The sequence below is a fragment of the Micromesistius poutassou genome, assembly GCF_964030765.1.
Source record: "Micromesistius poutassou genome assembly, chromosome: 13".
NCBI lineage: Eukaryota > Metazoa > Chordata > Actinopteri > Gadiformes > Gadidae > Micromesistius > Micromesistius poutassou.
The window spans coordinates 2908218-2927282 of NC_140283.1; the positions used below are offsets into that span (position 1 = coordinate 2908218).

Below are 19065 nucleotides of genomic sequence, written 5' to 3' on the forward strand. Positions count from 1 at the left end.
AAAAGATGCATCCACAAACACACACAGGGTGCTCAGAGCGCACACGTCACACCGTCACCTGAGGCCTCTGCTGACTTGTCAATTAGCAAATGATTGAGATGTCAAAAGTGCTTCAGTCCATTATTTCATAATGTCCAGTTCACTCATTTTCACAGGTCAGTTAATAAGTTACACATTAGCAGCACCATCCGATTCACAACACTAAAAAGCGTTTTTACTACAATCCCATTGCAACTTTTGCCTCAGCCGAAAAGCAGTGTCATCATTCCTCCGCGGCTCGCCACCAGAGCCCCCGGCGCTCCTAGCGCCCTCCATTTTGTCTCCCTGTCCCCTCCACCTCCTCCCGCTCCTCGTACTCGTAGTCCATCCGGCCCCTGTCGTACTCCAGCGCCTCCTCCTCGTACTCCAGGCCCTCCGCCTCGCAGATCAGCTCCTCCGTCTCGTACTCCACCCCCTCCTCGTCGTACTCCAGCCCGGTGCTGTCGTACTCCATGCCCGCTCGGTCCGGGCTGCCCTCCTCCTCCTGCTCCTCCTGCTCCTCCTGCTCCCCCTGCTCCTCCGGCGCCTCCTCTCCGTCGGCGGGAGCGTCGTCCCCGTCTCCCTCGGCCTCGTGCGCCACGCGCCCGGGGCTGGCGCCGCTGTTCTTCAGGATGCCGTGGATGACCCGCTCCTCCTCCTCCGCCAGCGCCAGCTGCTCCGCCGCCTCCTCCTTCGCCCTCCTCCGCCGCTCCTTCCGGTCCTCCCGCTCCTGCATGGCCTCGGCCGCCCCCTCTCCCACCAGTGTCACCTCCTCGCCCACCCGGGGGGGGCCCTCCACGGGGTTGTGGTCGTAGGAGAACAGCTGCAGGGTGGGGAGGCGACGCAGGCTGGGGAAGCTGGAGATCTTGTTCTTGTCCAGGTCCAGCACCTCCAGGCCCTCCATGCGCAGCAGCACCTTGGGGAACTCCTCGAAGCGGTTGCCGTACACCCACAGCCCCTTCAGGGACTCCATGCGCACCAGGTCGCTGGGCAGCTTCTTCATGCGGTTGTCGCCGATTTGCAGCGAGCGCAGGCGCGGGAGCTCGTACAGCTGCTTGGGGAAGTACTGGAAGTAGTTGCTCTCGATCCACAGGCAGCGCAGCTTCTGCAGGTTGCGCACCTCGGGCGGCAGGCACACCAGCCGGTTGCTGCCCATGTAGAGGCAGGTGAGGTTGACCAGCTGGCACACGGCCGGCGGCAGGTCCTCCATCTTGTTGAAGTCCAGCGCCAGCGTGCGCAGGCCCTGCAGGTTGGCCATGCGCTCGGGCAGCGTCCTCAGGCGGTTGCCGCAGGCGTAGATCTTCTCCAGGTGCATCAGCGTGTACATGCGGCAGGGGAGCTTCTTGAATTTACGGTAGCACAAGTCCAGCACGGGGTCGCCGCTGTCCAGCAGGTCGTCGACCCCCAGGGGCAGCTCGCCTTCCTCCTCCTCCTCCTTCCTCTGCCTCGCTGCAGCCCTCTCTGCAATCTCCTCCTCATCCTCCTCTTTTGCCTCCTCCTTCTCCCCCTCCGCCGCCGCCTCCTCCTCCTCTCCCTTGCTGGAAGAGCTGCCCATACCCGGTGCCTTGGTGGCTCTCCTATCTGAGTGGAGACGGGGTCCTGGGACGAGGTATGGTTTGTGTCAGGTCAGCCCTCAGGCGGGATGCGTTTGTTTGGTGGTGGCTCCCACTCACAGTACCAGCAGCGAGGGGCAGCATGTTGGTCCTGACTCTACACGCTCTCACAGCGGGCTCCCAGGCTGGGGACAGTGCATGTCATGGGTCTCTTTTTCCTCTTCATTGAACTGTCTAAAGTCACATTTAGTTAGATAGGGTAAAGGGGGAGTGGGAAGTCACTAGTGTGATGGTTACTCACCCACAGGATAATCTAAAAACGAGTAGTAGTAATGGTAGTAGTAGTAGTAATAGTAGTAGTAATAGTAATAATAATAGTAATAGTGGTAATAATACGATTCGATTCGCTGGCGATTTTGGGTGAATCCAATAAAGTGCAGCTTGATTTAAATTAAGCCTAAGCTTAGGCCTACTTGAATGCAGCGTAGAGCTGCAGTTACAAGCTTTTTCACCCTTTTTTCAAAATAAATTCCTTCACCTTACCCTTTGCAACTTTTGAGAACTGTATGGAATGTGATCAGCGTGCAATGGTGCCCTGAGTGCGACGCAGAGAGGTCGTGGACCTTAAAGTTCGACAGATGCAGGTTATTCCAAATGTGTGTGCACACAGAGGAGAGCATGCATGCAGAAATGTGTCTGCTGAGGCAACAGTCCCGCGGCCGCTTGCGTGCTCTTCCTGTCCGCTGAACCGAATGAGACCACACCGCTCCGCGTCTACGTAGTTCGATGACCTGGCCGGCAGCACGGAGAACCATTCAACAAAAGTACATCCTTCAAGTTAGAGCGGCTCCCTCTCGGCGCGCCGCCGACGTCCCTAAGTCAAAAACCTGCACGTCAAATTGACGTGCGAAAAGGTAGCGCCAACTTCTCCAACTGTTCAACGGTTGCACACTTCTGCATTTCACGTCCATCAGTGGGAGATTTACGGTCGACCGTACTCGCCTCCCTCTCTCTGCCTCCCTTAGCAACCAGTATGGGAAGGGGATCACGTGGTCTCCCAGTCCCGTGTCCGTGTGCGCGTCCCCGCGTGATTGCCTGATTATGAAAGAAAGGAGAAACAAATGAGCGTGCATATTAAATGTCAGCATGAGGTATTGGAGATGGTGGCATGCACAGGCTGTAATGTCAGCTTTGGTGCGTCGCACTCCAGGTAACGCTTATATAAAATTGCTGCATATTTTGTGTTGAATTTGTCTCACATGTTATCGTCGCTCTCTTTCTCGGGTTTAGCGGCCATGAGAAAAGTTGACTGACTGACGGGCTGCTGCTGGGTTGTGCGACTCTGCAGCCGAGCTGTGGAGCTGAGTCACAACGCATGACACGGAGGGGGGCGACACACTGAGGTGCGCCGCTGGGATCCGGAGGGACAGGCATGGGAACTGGAGGGTACTGCTGTCTGATGCGGTGCGCTATCAAAACCCACTTTATCTGCAAACGTTCACTTTAAATCGGAACGACCCCCAAGTGACCCCCTGACAGACAATGCAGTAGCCTACATAACTTCACTTCAAGTTTGATCACCTCACTTCCAGTTTGCTAAAGCCGCAAAATACATTTTGCCTAAGGCAAAATACATTTTCCCTAAGCAAATTGGGGACGATTTAAATCATTGTGTAGCTCACTAGCGATGCATTTGGTTAGGGAGATTGGTTATTGCTCACACTGCGTCTACTGTGTGTCTATATGTAGGCCTGTTATTCAATTTTGAATTAACAAATTCCGCAAAGGCAAATTTGCTCGGGATTGGGGTTGCTTCACCAAAGATTTGAGTTTTGGAGGTCATACGAGGATGAGAAAGGTGTATTTCTAATAGAGGACACTAGCACCATCTGGTGGTGTCTGTGTATCTTCAGACGACGCGTCAGCAGACGACTGTCTGGCTTTATCCACACAACTTGTGGAATGTAGGCTATACGTAATATAGAGGAAAATATAATGCAATTGTGAATTTTAACGATTTTGCTCATTTTCCAAAACAGTTTCCAACAATATTCTGGATCTAAATTATGAAGAAAGAACGCAGTTTAAATACAGACGAATAAGACCTAATTCGTCAGTATTTTTGGATGAATTGTTATGGACTCAACTGATTCTTTCACTATTTGGCTATATCTTCGTTGTTGAATGCACCTGAATCCACTTTGGCCAAATGAGTCTGCACAACAAATGCAATGTAATGCAATGTACCAGCATTGCATTACCAGCATCAACTGTACTGCTATATTTCCACCCTTGAACACACCAGTGGTCTGTAATGTAATTTCTTTACCAGGAATATCCGAGTTGCGTTATTACCTTTCCCACAACTCTGCTGAAGCGCACGCCACACGCACGCCACATTTTGGGATGGATTTCATTGAGCCAATTGCGATTATGCCAGCGGTCGGGGATACGCGCGGATTGGTCCGGGATACGCGCGGATTGGCCCACCATCCCTCGAATGATCGCTCGGAATTTAGAGTGAATGAGTGGGTGAATCTGCGAGTGAACGCGTTAGGGCAGAAGATCCAATTGGAGGCGAACTATTAGGAAGGATCTCCGCAAAAGGTGAGCCTAAAAGGGCGTCGTTTTGCTGATCTGATTGCAGCAGAGGAAGGATTCCTGGCTCCAGTGGGCGCACGTTGTCTTTATTCTCTGTAGTAAGTAACCCATGCGATGTCTACTGCGTTAACTGTTGCATCTGTCTACTCGCTAACTAGTGATCTAGAATTAGAAGGCCATTTGAACGCGAAATGGCCACGATGATATTAATTTATTACATATTACATTACGGGTGATGTATTTGTAACAAACGCATAGCCGATTTAATCGAGGTGGTATTTCAATGTATTTTGTGATTATAATGTAGCCTATGAATATCAGATGCTTATGCAACGTGTCGATGCCGGCGTAAACGGTCGTAGTAGCCACGCCAAACCATGTCAACCCTTTTGCATCATCAATTATTCCCGAAGACTCTGTGGTCTCTGACCTAACTAGAATTACACTCGTTTGTGTGGTTAACGTGCGCAGAGCAACAGGTTAGAGTTGGTCCTCGCCTCTTGGAGCCCCGGTGCTCTCTCAGGGGCCCGGAGCTGGAGCTACGGAGATACATGTCTGTCTCTTAGGGGCCCGGGGCTGGAGCTACGGAGATACATGTCTGTCTCTCAGGGGCCCGGGGCTGGAGCTACGGAGATACATGTCTGTCTCTTAGGGGCCCGGGGCTGGAGCTACGGAGATATACATGTCTGTCTCTTAGGGGCCCGGGGCTGGAACCTACAGAGATATACATGTCTGTCTCTCAGGGGCCCGGACCTACAGAGATATACATGTCTGTCTCTCAGGGGCCCGGGGCTGGAACCTACAGAGATATACATGTCTGTCTCTCAGGGGCCCGGACCTACAGAGATATACAGGTCTGTCTCTCAGGGGCCCGGACCTACAGAGATATACATGTCTGTCTCTCAGGGGCCCGGACCTACAGAGATATACATGTCTGTCTCTCAGGGGCCCGGGGCTGGAACCTACAGAGATATACATGTCTGTCTCTCAGGGGCCCGGACCTACAGAGATATACATGTCTGTCTCTCAGGGGCCCGGACCTACAGAGATATACATGTCTGTCTCTCAGGGGCCCGGGGCTGGAACCTACAGAGATATATATGTCCCGCTTCTCCGGACTCTAACTCGACCCTGCTGTAATTGCACCTAGGTGGAAAACGTAAGCTCAGCACTCGGCACCTACCTTCCAGTCGGGCGGTCATCCGTTGGGGTCAGAGACAGCACTCAGCACTCAGCTCTGCGGCGATGGGCGGCGGAGGGCAGCTGACGGAGCCCGTCGACACGAGTGCCTGCGGCGGGCGGGCTGCTAGTGTCTACACCTGGGACGAGGTGCAGAAGCATTGCCATAGGAACGACCAGTGGCTCGTCATCAATAGGAAGGTGTACAACGTCACCCAGTGGGCCAAAAGGCACCCAGGGGGGCTCAGGGTCATCAGCCACTATGCCGGAGAGGACGCCACGGTAACCACCGCTTCTATAATTGGGGCTTTTCCGTTAGCGCCACCGTCACTACGGCTGCCACTGCTAACACATACACAGGGGTCCTCCTGCACGCCCTGCTCAGCACGGTAGTCTCCGTTAAAGGGATCTTCAGATGGAGTACATTGTAGTGCAACAGCCTTAAAAAAAAACTCTGCCAGATCACACAGCATCCGTCTTACACGTCACTTAAGTTGCCGGTTCTGTCTTGCTTTTATTCTTTTTGATCGTGCAGGAGGCCTTTGTTGCATTCCATCCCAACCCGAAGTTGGTGCAGAAGTTCCTGAAGCCGTTGCTGATCGGAGAGCTGGCTGTGACCGAGCCCAGCCAGGACCGCAACAAGAACGTTAGTGTCGTTTTTTTGGAATATTCGTCTTTATAAATCATCAAGTCACTTTGGGAGTTTCTTTTGCAGCCATCTATTATAGCAGTGTGCACATGGGCCTCTACCTCTTTATTCTTACCTCTTGGATAAACACACACGTCATTTGCTTATATTTATGTATATATTTTCTCCTTTCTCCTTTATGATTACAACCTATTAGTATGACTGCATTTGCATTGGTCAATGAGCAGCGTCACGCACTACAGCGTCACACACTACAGCGTCACACACACACTACAGCGTCACGCACTACAGCGTCACACACTACAGCCTCACACACTACAGCGTCACACACTACAGCGTCACACACACTACAGCGTCACACACTACAGCGTCACACACTACAGCGTCACGCACTACAGCGTCACACACTACAGCGTCACACACTACAGCGTCACGCACTACAGCGTCACACACTACAGCCTCACACACTACAGCGTCACACACTACAGCGTCACACACACTACAGCGTCACACACTACAGCGTCACACACTACAGCGTCACGCACTACAGCGTCACACACTACAGCGTCACGCACTACAGCGTCACACACTACAGAGTCACACACACACTACAGCGTCACACACTACAACGTCACACACTACAGCGTCACGCACTACAGCCTCACACACTACAGCGTCACACACTACAGCCTCACACACTACAGCGTCACACACTACTGCGTCACACACTACAACGTCACGCACTACAGCGTCACACACTACAGCGTCACACACTACAGCGTCACACACTACAGCGTCACACACACACTACAGCGTCACACACACACTACAGCGTCACACACTACAGCGTCACACACACACTACAGCGTCACACTACAGCGTCACACACTACAGCGTCACACACTACAGCGTCACACACACACTACAGCGTCCCACACTACAACCTGCACCGTAGTGATGCTCCCGTCTCCTCCCCTCCTCCTGCCCCCCCCCCCCCCCGGCCCCGGTCCTCAGGCGGCGGTGGCGGAGGACTTCCAGGCGCTGCGTACCCGGGCGGAGGGCCTGGGCCTGTTCCGGGCTCAGCCCCTCTTCTTCTGCCTCCACCTGGGCCACATCCTGCTGCTGGAGCTGCTGGCCTGGCTGAGCGTGTGGCTCTGGGGGACGGGCTGGGGCACCACGCTGCTGTGCTCCTTCGTCCTGGCTGTCGCTCAGGTGACGGGGAGAGGGTTATTGTAGTGTGACTTATGAATGAATGAATTGATGGGATTATTGGATCAAAGAAAGAGTCAGGGGAGCCCCGGTGGCTCACGGGGCAAAGCGCGTACCATTAAGGCCTAGTCCTGAGGGCAGAAAACCCGGGTTTGATTCCTGCCCGTGGTCCTTTGCTGCATTTCCTCCCCTCTATCTCCCATAGCTTCCCGTCTGTCTCACTTTAAATCTTAAAAAGAAAGAATCACATTGATGTTGTTAATGGGTGAAGTCTCATGTGCGCTCTGTTTATCGTTTCCATATTGTAGGCCCAGGCAGGATGGCTGCAGCACGACTTTGGCCACCTGTCTGTCTTCAAGATGTCCCGCTGGAATCACATATTCCACAAGTTCATCATCGGTCACCTCAAGGTGTCGTGTCCCTCTGCACCTCCTCACCCATGAGAGACGTGTGACGCTCTGAATGATCGACGCCGTCCTGTTCTTACAGGCCACCTCCAGGCTGTTGCACACTGAAGTCCCGCCTTCTGTCTCCCTAGGGTGCTTCTGGAAACTGGTGGAACCACAGACACTTCCAGCACCACGCCAAGCCCAACGTCTTCAGCAAGGACCCTGACGTCAACATGCTGCACGTCTTTGTGGTGGGGGAGACCCAGCCGGTGGAGGTGAGGAGGACCAGCGCAGGAGACCATGTGACCTGGTTATGACACAGTTCCATGTATTTCATCTGGGCCCTGGTGCGCTCGACTCAACTGACTGTTTGTTTTCCATTGCAGTATGGCATTAAAAAGATTAAATACATGCCCTATCACCACCAACACCAGTACTTCTTTTTAGGTATTTTTTCTTTGATTTATTTTTTATATTTTCTTAGAATTATTTGAAATCCATTGAATTGCTCACTTAAAAAAAAAAAAAAAAGCATGTTGAATTTCCTGAAACAATTGGAGCCGTGGGTGCGTTTGTGATCCTTCATGAGTCTGTCTTTGGCTCCTTCAGTCGGACCCCCGCTGCTCATCCCAGTGTATTTCCACATCCAGATACTACGGGCCATGTTCTCTCGACGGGACTGGGTGGTAAGACTTCAAGATTCATTCTTTAACTCCTCTGTATTATGACACAAACAAACCAGCCGCAGTGGTTCATTCCCAGCTGAAAGGTACTGGTTTCAATCCATAATATAGTCATTATATTGTATATATCTATATATATATATAGATATATATATTGCATGCTAAAGATTAAAAAATAGCACGTAGCGTGATCCAATGATGCTTCAAAAGATAAAATACGTTTCGATGCTTAATCATTGGAGTACATTTGTTAGCATACATACTTGTACCCAACAGCATGTGCTCTTGTCGCGCAGGACTTGGCCTGGTCCATGTCGTACTACCTGCGCTACTTCTGCTGCTACGCTCCGTTCTACGGCCTGCTGGGCTCCGTGGCCCTCATCAGCTTCGTCAGGTGATCCATCTTCACACCGCGACGTTTCCAGTCCTCCCTGTGCCATTGATTCGTTCGCGGCGTTGCAACGTTGGACCATGGCTTTGCTTTGTTCCCTGTGTGTGTGGCAGGTTCCTGGAGAGCCACTGGTTCGTGTGGGTGACCCAGATGAATCATCTGCCGATGAACATCGACCACGAGAAGCAGCAGGACTGGCTCAGCATGCAGGTACGTACAGTGAGCTCATCAAACACACCCAGCGGGGGGGAAGCTCCGAGTCCTGCTGCTACTGCGGCTGTGTTGTAATCTCTCCTCTCCCTCCCCCCTCCTCCCCCCCTCCCCCCTCTCAGCTGAACGCCACCTGTAATATAGAACAGTCCTGCTTCAATGACTGGTTCAGCGGACATCTGAACTTTCAAATCGAGCACCAGTAAGTGACGCCACAATGTTTCTGTGTGCTTTGCGAGCTATGAGACTGTGACTTCATTACGTTTGATAGAGACAGAAGCAGAGCGCCCAGGCCCTCGATCGCCTCTCCACACCGAATCCGTCTGCACTCACTCCCTCACTAAATCCTCGGGGAGAGTTTGTGCAGACTGTTCCACCGGTCTGCCAACACACTGATGAAACCGAGAGACGTGTTACTATGGTTACTGTTCTCTCCTCTCCCCCCCCCCCCCCCCCCCCGTCTGGCTGCAGCTTGTTTCCTACCATGCCGCGGCACAACTACCACGTCCTGGCGCCGCTGGTGCGAGCTCTGTGTGAGAAGCACGGCATCCCGTACCAGGAGAAGACGCTGTGGCGGGGCGTGGCCGACGTCGTGCGGTAGGCGGGGCTTATCACCAGGAGCCGGGCGCCGGGCTGAACGCCGGGAGGGACGTCCTCACGATGGAGGGGCGGCTAGAGGTGGAGGGAGGGTAGTCGTCAGGCAGCTTAACGACTGGAATAGAATGGTTTTGTCCCATTGGATGGAATGATTATATATTCCTCGGTCAACTCAATTGACACGCCTTCTATGGGAGCGCGTAACCAGATATGGATAAATCCAGCGTATGAAATACTGTGTTCTCGTACCGCAGAGGGTTTGGGTTTTTCCTCTCAGATGGTTATCGTGGTGTATTTTGACTTATTTTTATCGTTCATGGTGTATTTTGATTTCTGTTCATTCTCTTTATTGTTTTAATCTCTGTGTCTGTGTTTCTAGGTCGCTTAAGAACTCAGGAGACCTCTGGCTGGATGCTTATCTCCATAAGTGAGCAAAACAACAAGGATTCCACACAAATTGAAACCATGCTGTTTGAAATTTACCAAAAAGAAAAAAAGGTCATGCACTGCCTAAGAGATAAATGATGTATGTGTGGCTTTGTAATACGGTGTAGTGCAGGAACAATCTATTCTTACTATTGTATTTATAGTCAATCTGGTTTACTTTGATGTGCAGGATTTCCCACCATGTGCTAGAGCTCCGTGGGTATTCTAGGCTGCCTTACAGTACTGTTGTGCTAGAAAGCTGTATTGAATACCATTTTGTGCATTTATTGTTACTTGTTAAAACAGTGAATGTTTTTTTCTAATCGATCATGGACAATAAGTTTATCAATAAAGTTTTGGCTGAATAGTGAACGTTCCTCTTTTTTCCCTAGCTTTGGGATCTGTTTAATTTCTGATTTTTTTTATATTATATTTTATATTGTTTTTTTTATTAGGCTTCTATTATACACTGATTAGATGAATTTGCTTGTTTGGATTCTGTGCTTTAAACCCAGCTTTTCCCTTGGGCTGAGAGCCTTTCTCTTGGTAGATGGAGGATTATGAGATCTTTACATAATTTCCATATGTGGCTATCAGTAAGCCAGCAAGGGCCATGTGATCTCCACTATCGTGAGTGACTAACTTTACATAAACGTAGCGTCTTAGCGTCAGTTTTTACTCATTCGGCAACAGCATGGCTCTTGTCCAGCGCCAGGGAGGGGATTCATTGATGTGCTCAGCGTACGACACTGAGTGAGAAGGATCTGGAGATTCTCATCAAGCTGAGGACTGACCCCAGGCCCCATCTCCCGAGCTCCACAGCAACACCAAGAGACTACAGCAATGTGTGCATCGTCTGCTTCGACTGCTTTATTGTACTTTGAACACGTGCAAAGGAACATGGGCTCCCCTTTCGTTTTAGGCTCTTTGAACAAGATGCTTTTAACTGGAGACAATGGCACAGCCTCTCCCTACCCCAGTCTTCATTGGAGCGCGTCCAGCCTCTGACCACTCAGCAGAGCTATGTGGTCTCCAGCATCAAACAGAAAGGGGAGGCAGAGAACAGTTTCTGTCTCAGTTTCTGTCCATCGTAACGCTATCAGCAACAGACACCATATGAAACATGAATCATAATTAAATATAAATAGAGCAACGGTAACGGTAATAAAATAAATCATTAGTATAAACATGATAGATGTGATTAAACCGTTACTACATTGAGGCAATTAGAGAGATGGGATTAAAGGTGCATACACACAAAGAATCAAATGGAATCAAGAGCGTAAGCATTATTCATTTTTATTACGACATTATTAACTCATTTTATCCTCATATTTACAACAGCCCTCTTTATTTGGCTTAACCTCTTTTTAAACGAACACCTATTTAACACTTTTAAAAGAATTACAGCGACTTTCTCAGTGAATCAAGCTCATGTTACATTATGTGTTGAGTATTTCATGGAGAGGTGCCTCACATGCTGCAAAAAAAGCACATTAAAAACAGACTCCAACGAGACCTCATGCAATTTCCCTTCTAAAACAACTTGCCGTTAAGAGCCCCTGTTATGCCAGATTCTGAAAGGTTGGGAAACAGATGGAATGGAAATATAAATTTATCAGGATATGCACCCTAATTATTTCAGTAATGTAGCTAATATCACATGACATGATTATGAATATATTGCTTTCAACCTAGAATGACATTACTTTAATATGTTTTGTTATAAAATGATGTCTGTAAACAGTAATCACATGAAAGCAATGATCAATTCAAATATATTGGAATGGTATTGGTATGTAATAGATTCTGGCACAGGAATTTTGGTTACGCAATTGTTGGTTAATAATTACATGTTATTTAGTAAACACCATTGCTAATTATTATTCAGTGTATGCGCAAACGTCTCTTGCCCACATACATTTCATTAGTTTCATGCACACAGACACACACACACACCTACAATTACACACACACACACACACACACACACACACACACACACCCCAACACACACACACACACACACACACACACACACACACACACACACCGACAATTACACACACACATACACACACATGCACACACAAGCATTCAACAGTCAATCACGTTGTGTTCTCTATTTTATACAACACACATTTCTTGAAGCAACAGTATACGCTTATAAGGTCAGAGGAAAAAGGCAAGAACATAAGAAAACGATTGAAAACTTAAATTTATCAGTGATATAAAATAAATATACAATTACAATTTGTACAACACCAATTCGGTATATTCTACTGTAGGGTGTGTCTTTGTGAAGACATATATATATGATTGCTTAAATGGTAAGCTCTGAATAGATTGGACGGGTGGAACAATGATCAGCCGTGTAGGGCTGGGATTGGCTACTGGTGAGGTGGGCGGGTTCAGTCCTCACTGGTGGAGCCAATCTTCTCCTGTCTTCTCTTCATGATCTCCTCGAGTTCTGAGTCCCCAGTGCTCTTCTGTGATGAAATGACAGCCACGGTTAGTGAATGACTTTAAAAATACTGCCACTTTGTGTGAGTAAGTGAAGGAATGGAGGAAGTATCTACATGGGGTAGAAAAAGGTTAAACTGCTGGTAGGTTTTACTTTTGACTACAAGTCCCAAGCACCTTAGCGTTGTGATTCCTTTTTGATATGAGTGAAATTTTTTTGTTACACTCACAATAATAAAACAGAGAATTGACAGATTCAACAATGCAACAATCAATATTTATCGCCCAGTTTTCACAACAGGAAACTACTTATAAATTGCATAAAATTGCACACATTTTTGAGTTTTATGAGCAGCAGAGAGATTGCATGAGTTTTATGAGCAGCAGAAGCTCTGTGTGTGTGTGTGTGTGTGTGTGTGCGTGCGTGCGTGCGTGCGTGCGTGTGTGTGTGTGTGTGTGTGTGTGTGTGTGCACTGACCTCCAGCTGTGCCCTCTGCACGGTGATCTGACTGTAGACGCGGGCTCCCTCGTCCCCGCACACGGCCTTCAGCTCCTCCTTGTTGAGGGAGAAGAGCTGCGCCCCAGTCAGGATGCCCAGGCATTCCACCGTCCTGCACGCACACACCGGCCCTTAGCATGTTAGCTTAGCACAAGGCCTGGAGGCGTATCTCCAGTGTTGTGCATGAACTAGTTCATTTCAACAGTTCATTAGAACTAGTTCATTTTTCTATGAACTTTGAACTGAACGTAACATATTTTTAACTAAAGAACTTGAACTTGAACGATTTTGTGACATTCTGAATTGGTCCAGATGACATGTTTATTAAATAGAGTTACTGCCTTAGTTGTGATGAATGGAACAGGTGTACAAATAATATCCACAACAATTTGAGATTGTAGTGATGGGCAGCAGGTAATGGCGAGGATTCATTTTAAAAGATAAGCACAGAATACTCACTCCAACAGTTTTTCTTCGGTTTCTAAAAAAAACTGTTAATGAACTGAACATGAAACTTTGAACTAGTTCATGTGAAGTGTGAACTTGCACAACACTGCGTATCTCTGCATGCCAGCTGCCTCATGTACTGATTGGTGGCGTACCTTATCAATGTCACAGATATGAGGAGTGACAATAATAACGCTGTCTTAAATATAACATTGGCATATAAGCACATAACTTATGCTTATTGATTCATGTGAAACGGTTGCTCCATAAGGATGAATATGTTTTAACAAACGTGTCCACGGTAACTCAAAGCAAGTGGTTATTCCGCTGCGTTCCCTTGGACCAAATGACACGTGGTCAGCGCCCATCTTGTGCAGCAGCTCATGCGAGGCCGCTTGTCATCACAGTCATCGCTGGGGACCGCGCCACAGATCAGGACCCACACGTCCACCACGGGGTAGACTTACGGTTTGCTGAACTTTGCGGTGAGCCAGGCGGTGACCTGCTGGGGGCTGGAGTCAAAGGTCAGCGGGATGCCGCTCCCGCCGGAGCGCTCCACGCGGAAGTTCCTGGCGGGCGGCTGGCTCTTGTTTGTGGTTATTCTCTTCAGCAGCTCGTCGTTGACCTCGTCCATCTGGTGCGATATCACTACACGAGACACCGAGACACAGACAGCATTGGCGGGCAGACACAGACAGAGCTGCGTTGGACAGACACCGTGGTAACCAGGGCCACGGATCAGCGTCTGACCAACCGGTGGCCGTGTTGGACGGGCCGCCGATCCACGGGGGTTTGGAGTACGAAACGAGCCTTCACTTCAGGTTCAGACTCACCCTTGTCCTTGTGTCTGGCGACGCCGAAGCTGTCCCCCCCCTGGCCCATGGGACTCGTAGGGGCTGGCCCTCTGTAGGCCTGACCATGCTGGACACAAAGTGGACACAGTGACACAGACACACACACACACACACACACACAAACACACAGTCACATGTAGAGGGCACTAGTGAGCTACCGTGTAGCAGCATGGAGGCAAATATCAGGTATGCATTTTAAGAATTCATTTCTCATTTCTCATCATTTTAGCGGCACTCAAACTAATATCCCGTGTTAGTCCGCATCAATTGTATCCTGTTATATATGCAGGAGCTGAAGACTGTCTGAGTCGGGTTGCTCAAGCTGATGACAGGCAGGGTGCGTGTGTCAGCGTGTGAGGTCACCTGGAAGGGGTCTTGCATGGACTGTGGGTCCTCCAGCTTCACCACGTCCAGGATGTTGTAGGGGACGTAGCCGGCCTGCCCACTTCGGTTCCGCAGCTTCCACCACTGCTTATCGTCCTCTATCACCTGGAACGCAAGCACTGACTTGAGTCGTCACTCTCACAACCACAACGTTTACATTCAGGGCATTTAGCAGACACTTTTATCCAAAGCGACTTACAATAAGTACATTAGTCAGACTAATGTATAATATATTGCTGTCGCTAGGTTAACCCATTCCAAGAATACAACAAAGACAGCTAGGATGAGATGCTACACAACTAAGTGCTATAACTAAGTACGACATGTGCGTGCGTACATTAAGTGCCGGGACGTACGACATACAGTCAGTGGGAGGGGTGGGAGGGTGTGGCTATGCAGAGTCTAGGTGAGCTCTGAACAGACACAACCTCTGTTCAGAAGACAAGTTGTGGTAAAACACAACACGCACAACGATTCAATTCAGGTTCAATACAGACGAGTGCACGTGTGTGTGTGTGTGTGTGTGTGTGTGTGTTGTCACTGCTCTGTGACGTGGCCTACATGTTTACTCAAAGCATTGTGTGCATATGACCCTTATTGCATGTGTTTGATTCTCCAGTTTATAATTGTTTGGATAATTGAGTAAGCTGCCCTTACCTCAACAGAAAGCTCTTAGTGCAACCAGTACGACCACAAAAAGCTCTATCTGGTCAGAAAGTGATGGACGACGGTTATCGTTGTAGATCATGACTCAAAGTCTATTCAATGTTCAACCCGCCTGTATTCCCAACTAATAATTCCAGTGTCTTGGAGTCATTTTTACACGTTACATAAAAGAAACAATATCACACGCAGAACTCACACTGCATGTGCTGACAACGTGCCCAGTGCCCAAAATGGTTTCCCTTTCATTGTACGCAAATGATTCACATTTGCATTCAAAGTGTGTCAGTATCTCCCGGCTGAACGGGGAGCCTTTGATTGAGATGGCTGTACGAACACATCCCAGCGCTGAGCTACAATACAACGCTGCGAGAGCCCACCAGCCCCCAGCCCCAGATGCAGGGGGTGTCGCGGGCGCTGAGAGAGACGCACCGGGTTTCCTTGTCAGGTTTTTATTATTTTACCTCGAGCACTTCGTCCTGCAGAACTGACAGCTCGTTGGCGTTGCGAGCGACGAAGTGGTAGCGGATCTTGGCGTATTTGCGGGTGGGTGGCATCCCGTTATAAGACCTGTCAGCGGCAGAACATTGCTCTCATTAAAATCCTGACAGTTTGTTATCAAATCATCACGCAGAACGGCAGCAGACTTCATTCAACCCAGATGGCACATATGGTAATAGAATACATATACAGTATAACTGAATTACCCATTTGATGAATTGGACGAATGAGTTCCGTAAAACTATGAAAAGAAAGAAAAGGGGACAGTTTAATATGACAGTCCAGAGAACGACAGCTCGAAACAATAATACATCTAGGCACTTGCTGGCAACATCAGCTAACATACATACATCCACACACTGAGGCCAGCGCTAGGGCCACAGCTAAGGCCACAGCTAAGGCCAGAGAGTAGGCGAGAGCTAGGGCCACAGCTAAGGCCATAGCTAGGGCCCCAGCTAGGGCCAGAGCTAGGGCCCCAGCTAAGGCCATAGCTAGGGCCCCAGCTAAGGCCAGAGCTAGGGCCCCAGCTAGGGCCAGAGCTAGGGCCCCAGCTAAGGCCAGAGCTAGGGCCCCAGCTAAGGCCATAGCTGGGGCCCCAGCTAAGGTCACAGCTAAGGTCACAGCTAGGGCCACAGCTAGTGATACTGGCTAGCACACACACATCCAGACACTGGCCAGAGTAGGCCACAGCTTGCGACGCCGGCTAGCATCCATTCCTCCTCACCTCCCCAGAGGACTGCTTCTTGTAGTCTGGGGTGGTGGGGGACATGGGCGGCCCCTGGGTGGGTCCCTCTGTCTCCCACGGCGACACCTTGAAGAGCTCCGCGGGGGGCTCCCATCCATTCCGGAATTTGGGGTAGTAAGGGGGGGCGCACTGGTCCCTGGGCCAGTCTGCTCTGTAGCGGGAGGGGGGGGGGGGGGGGCAACGAGACGATGACCGTCAGTGCATCACCGGCTGTGTGAGGACAGGAGGACTGGACGTAACGTGAGAGGAAGACGGGCCAAGCGTGGACCCGAGGGCCCCTCAGTTGGTCACGAAGGAAGAGAAGCATGAGTATGAACGCATTAATGTATGAACGCATTAATGTATGAACGCATTAATGCCATCAGCATCGATTAGAAAGAAGCGAGTTATTAGCGAGTCCAGGTTGGCATTGAGGATTGTATCTGCTAATAGACACTGATGGGCCACGCGTGGAGACCCTTTAATGAGCCGAGCTGAAGACGATCTTCAGGGCGCGTTCGCGTTCACGACAGCGGGCGCGTGTCAGCGGGTACCTGGGCCTCGTCCACCCCTCGCCCAGCAGCTCAAAGATGGTCGTCTCTTTAGGCGAGAGGTTCCCCCGCAGGAAGTCCACCGTGTCCCGGCACAAGTGGGGCGCAACGACGGAGCGGGCCAGGTCTGGACTACCACAGCTCTGGAGCACCTGTCACACACACGCACACACACACACACACACCGCAAGGATACACACACACACATGCAAAAACACAAACATGCACACACACACACACACACACACACACACACACACAGACATGCAGATGCGTACACACACACACACACACACACACACACACACACACACACACACACACACACACACACACACACACACAGGAACATACGTTAATAGACAGAAGAGGAAGAGAGAGTGGGTGAGACGGAGGATGTCAGAGAGCTGATTATAACCAATGCTTCTCACTGACTCATGATGACAAACCATGAAGGCTACTCCCACAGAATACAAGCAACACAGACGACAACTCAGGACAAACTGGAAACCGTACGTCCAAACTGCTTCTGGAAATAGTTTCCCATTACGCTGCGTGTCCGAGAAGTTTGGAAAAGTTGTGTCACGGTGTCCCTAATAGACCCAGAGGCTCAGGGCTCAACACTGGCTGACTCTCCACCCAGCAGTATCTGGGCGTGGATGATACCGCCGCTTAGTGAATGTGCTCCACCACATTATGTCACTGTGGCTGCACCCATCTCAGAGCCACAGCGAGCCACATTTCTCCTGTCAGACGAGGGCTGGACAGACAAGGGAGGCAGGCGTCGTGCGGTGTGGTGACAGCGCGTGACAAAACACAAAACATTCATCGGGACATCAATTAAAAACCTCAAGAATCGAACTCTGTAAACGCTAATGGGGCCGTCGGAGCAGCTAAATGTACATCAGGCCGTGCCCCGGTCGCACTAGGCTGATAATGGCCTGTGGGCTGGGCCTCCTTTGAGTCAACACGGCGACTGTACAATAGGTATTATGGATGTACCCAGCCATTGTGGACCTGCTTAGGCAAACAGGGAACCAGGGAACGCATTCGCCTCAGCTGGCAAATCAGTGCACATTTGACCCTTTATGGAAATCACTGTTGCTATCTTACCAGCTCCAGCGGCCCGAAGAGGAAGTGAACCAGTTCAGACGCACTGGGATTCTGGATGTGCTTCTTCAGCTTGGCCTGCAGGGGGGAGACACACAGAGACAAACGCTGAGTGGCCTGGCCCGGCCAATGACAGCGCTGGCTGGTGGGTTTGGGTCGCTGTGATATCTCACCAAGAGGTTCAACGCCAGCTTCAGTTTCTGTAGACTATCAACAAGGTCTGCTTCGGTGGGGGGCTTGGCCCTGAGGGTCAGCATGCCCTCTGCAAACAGACAAGCCCGGAACAATTAGCACACATACATACACGTGCAGGCGTGTGCACACACGCACACGCACACACACGCACGCACGCACGCAGGCACGCAGGCACGCAGGCACGCACGCACGCACGCACGCACGCACGCACACACACAGCTTAAGAGTCCTCAGTTAGGAGAAGCTAGTGTTTTTCCATTCATATTCAAGAGGTTGTGGTTAGGTGAGTTTAGGTGAGACAACAACTCACCAACCCACACATTCAACACTAGAAGGCTAGGCCCTGAGAATGGCACACGGGACAGTAATAGAGAGACTGCGATTGAGAGAGAGTGTGAGTGTGAGTGTGAATGAGAGAGAGAGAGAGAGTGTGAGTGTGAATGAGAGAGAGAGTGTGAATGCGAGTGTGAATGAGAGAGAGAGAGTGTGAGTTGTGAGTGTGAGTGAGAGAGAGAGAGAGAGAGAGAGAGAGAGAGAGAGAGAGAGAGAGAGAGAGAGAGAGAGAGAGAGAGAGAGAGAAATAGTTGAGATCAAGATCAAGCTAGTGATAGATATAGAGAAAGAGAAAGAGAAAGAGATAGAGATAGAGATAGAGATAGAGATAGAGATAGAGATAGAGATAGAGATAGAAGTGGGTACGAGGGAGAGAGATACCCGGGCATAGCAAACCATAACCGGCTGGACAATATGCCTGCATATTGCCGCGGGG

The 19065-nt window shown here is 50.1% G+C and overlaps 3 protein-coding genes across 4 annotated transcripts in view; 1 reads left to right on the plus strand and 2 right to left on the minus strand.

The window, feature by feature from the left end:
• Nucleotides 1–301: 301 nt before the first annotated feature.
• On the minus strand, nt 302–1573 carry lrrc10b (leucine rich repeat containing 10B; the record flags this gene model as incomplete). The annotated part of the gene is made up of 1 exon (XM_084476889.1): nt 302–1573. The coding sequence occupies one exon, from the start codon at nt 1571–1573 to the stop codon at nt 302–304; it is 1272 nt and encodes a 423-aa protein (XP_084333015.1).
• Nucleotides 1574–4046: 2473 nt separating this feature from the next.
• On the plus strand, nt 4047–10272 carry fads2 (fatty acid desaturase 2). 2 transcript variants are annotated; one of them, XM_084477133.1, is made up of 13 exons: nt 4047–4178; nt 5323–5633; nt 5887–5997; nt 7015–7212; nt 7518–7619; nt 7748–7873; nt 7985–8045; nt 8208–8284; nt 8578–8675; nt 8786–8882; nt 9005–9084; nt 9354–9479; nt 9859–10272. In XM_084477133.1, exons 2-13 carry the CDS (start codon nt 5418–5420, stop codon nt 9908–9910), a joined length of 1344 nt encoding a protein of 447 aa, XP_084333259.1. In that variant the 5' UTR covers nt 4047–4178; nt 5323–5417; the 3' UTR covers nt 9911–10272. The 2 variants fall into 2 exon arrangements, with proteins under 2 accessions (XP_084333259.1, XP_084333258.1); XM_084477132.1 differs by having other exon boundaries at nt 4112–4270.
• Nucleotides 10273–11187: 915 nt separating this feature from the next.
• eps8l2 (EPS8 signaling adaptor L2) overlaps nt 11188–19065 on the minus strand; it is a 16507-nt gene continuing 8629 nt past the window's right edge. The window contains 11 exon segments of the mRNA XM_084477811.1: nt 11188–12394; nt 12847–12979; nt 13782–13962; nt 14148–14235; nt 14532–14657; nt 15680–15785; nt 15923–15957; nt 16441–16612; nt 16995–17143; nt 18105–18179; nt 18275–18361. Of these exon segments, the coding sequence (XP_084333937.1) occupies nt 12317–12394; nt 12847–12979; nt 13782–13962; nt 14148–14235; nt 14532–14657; nt 15680–15785; nt 15923–15957; nt 16441–16612; nt 16995–17143; nt 18105–18179; nt 18275–18361 (1230 nt within the window). The 3' untranslated portion in view covers nt 11188–12316.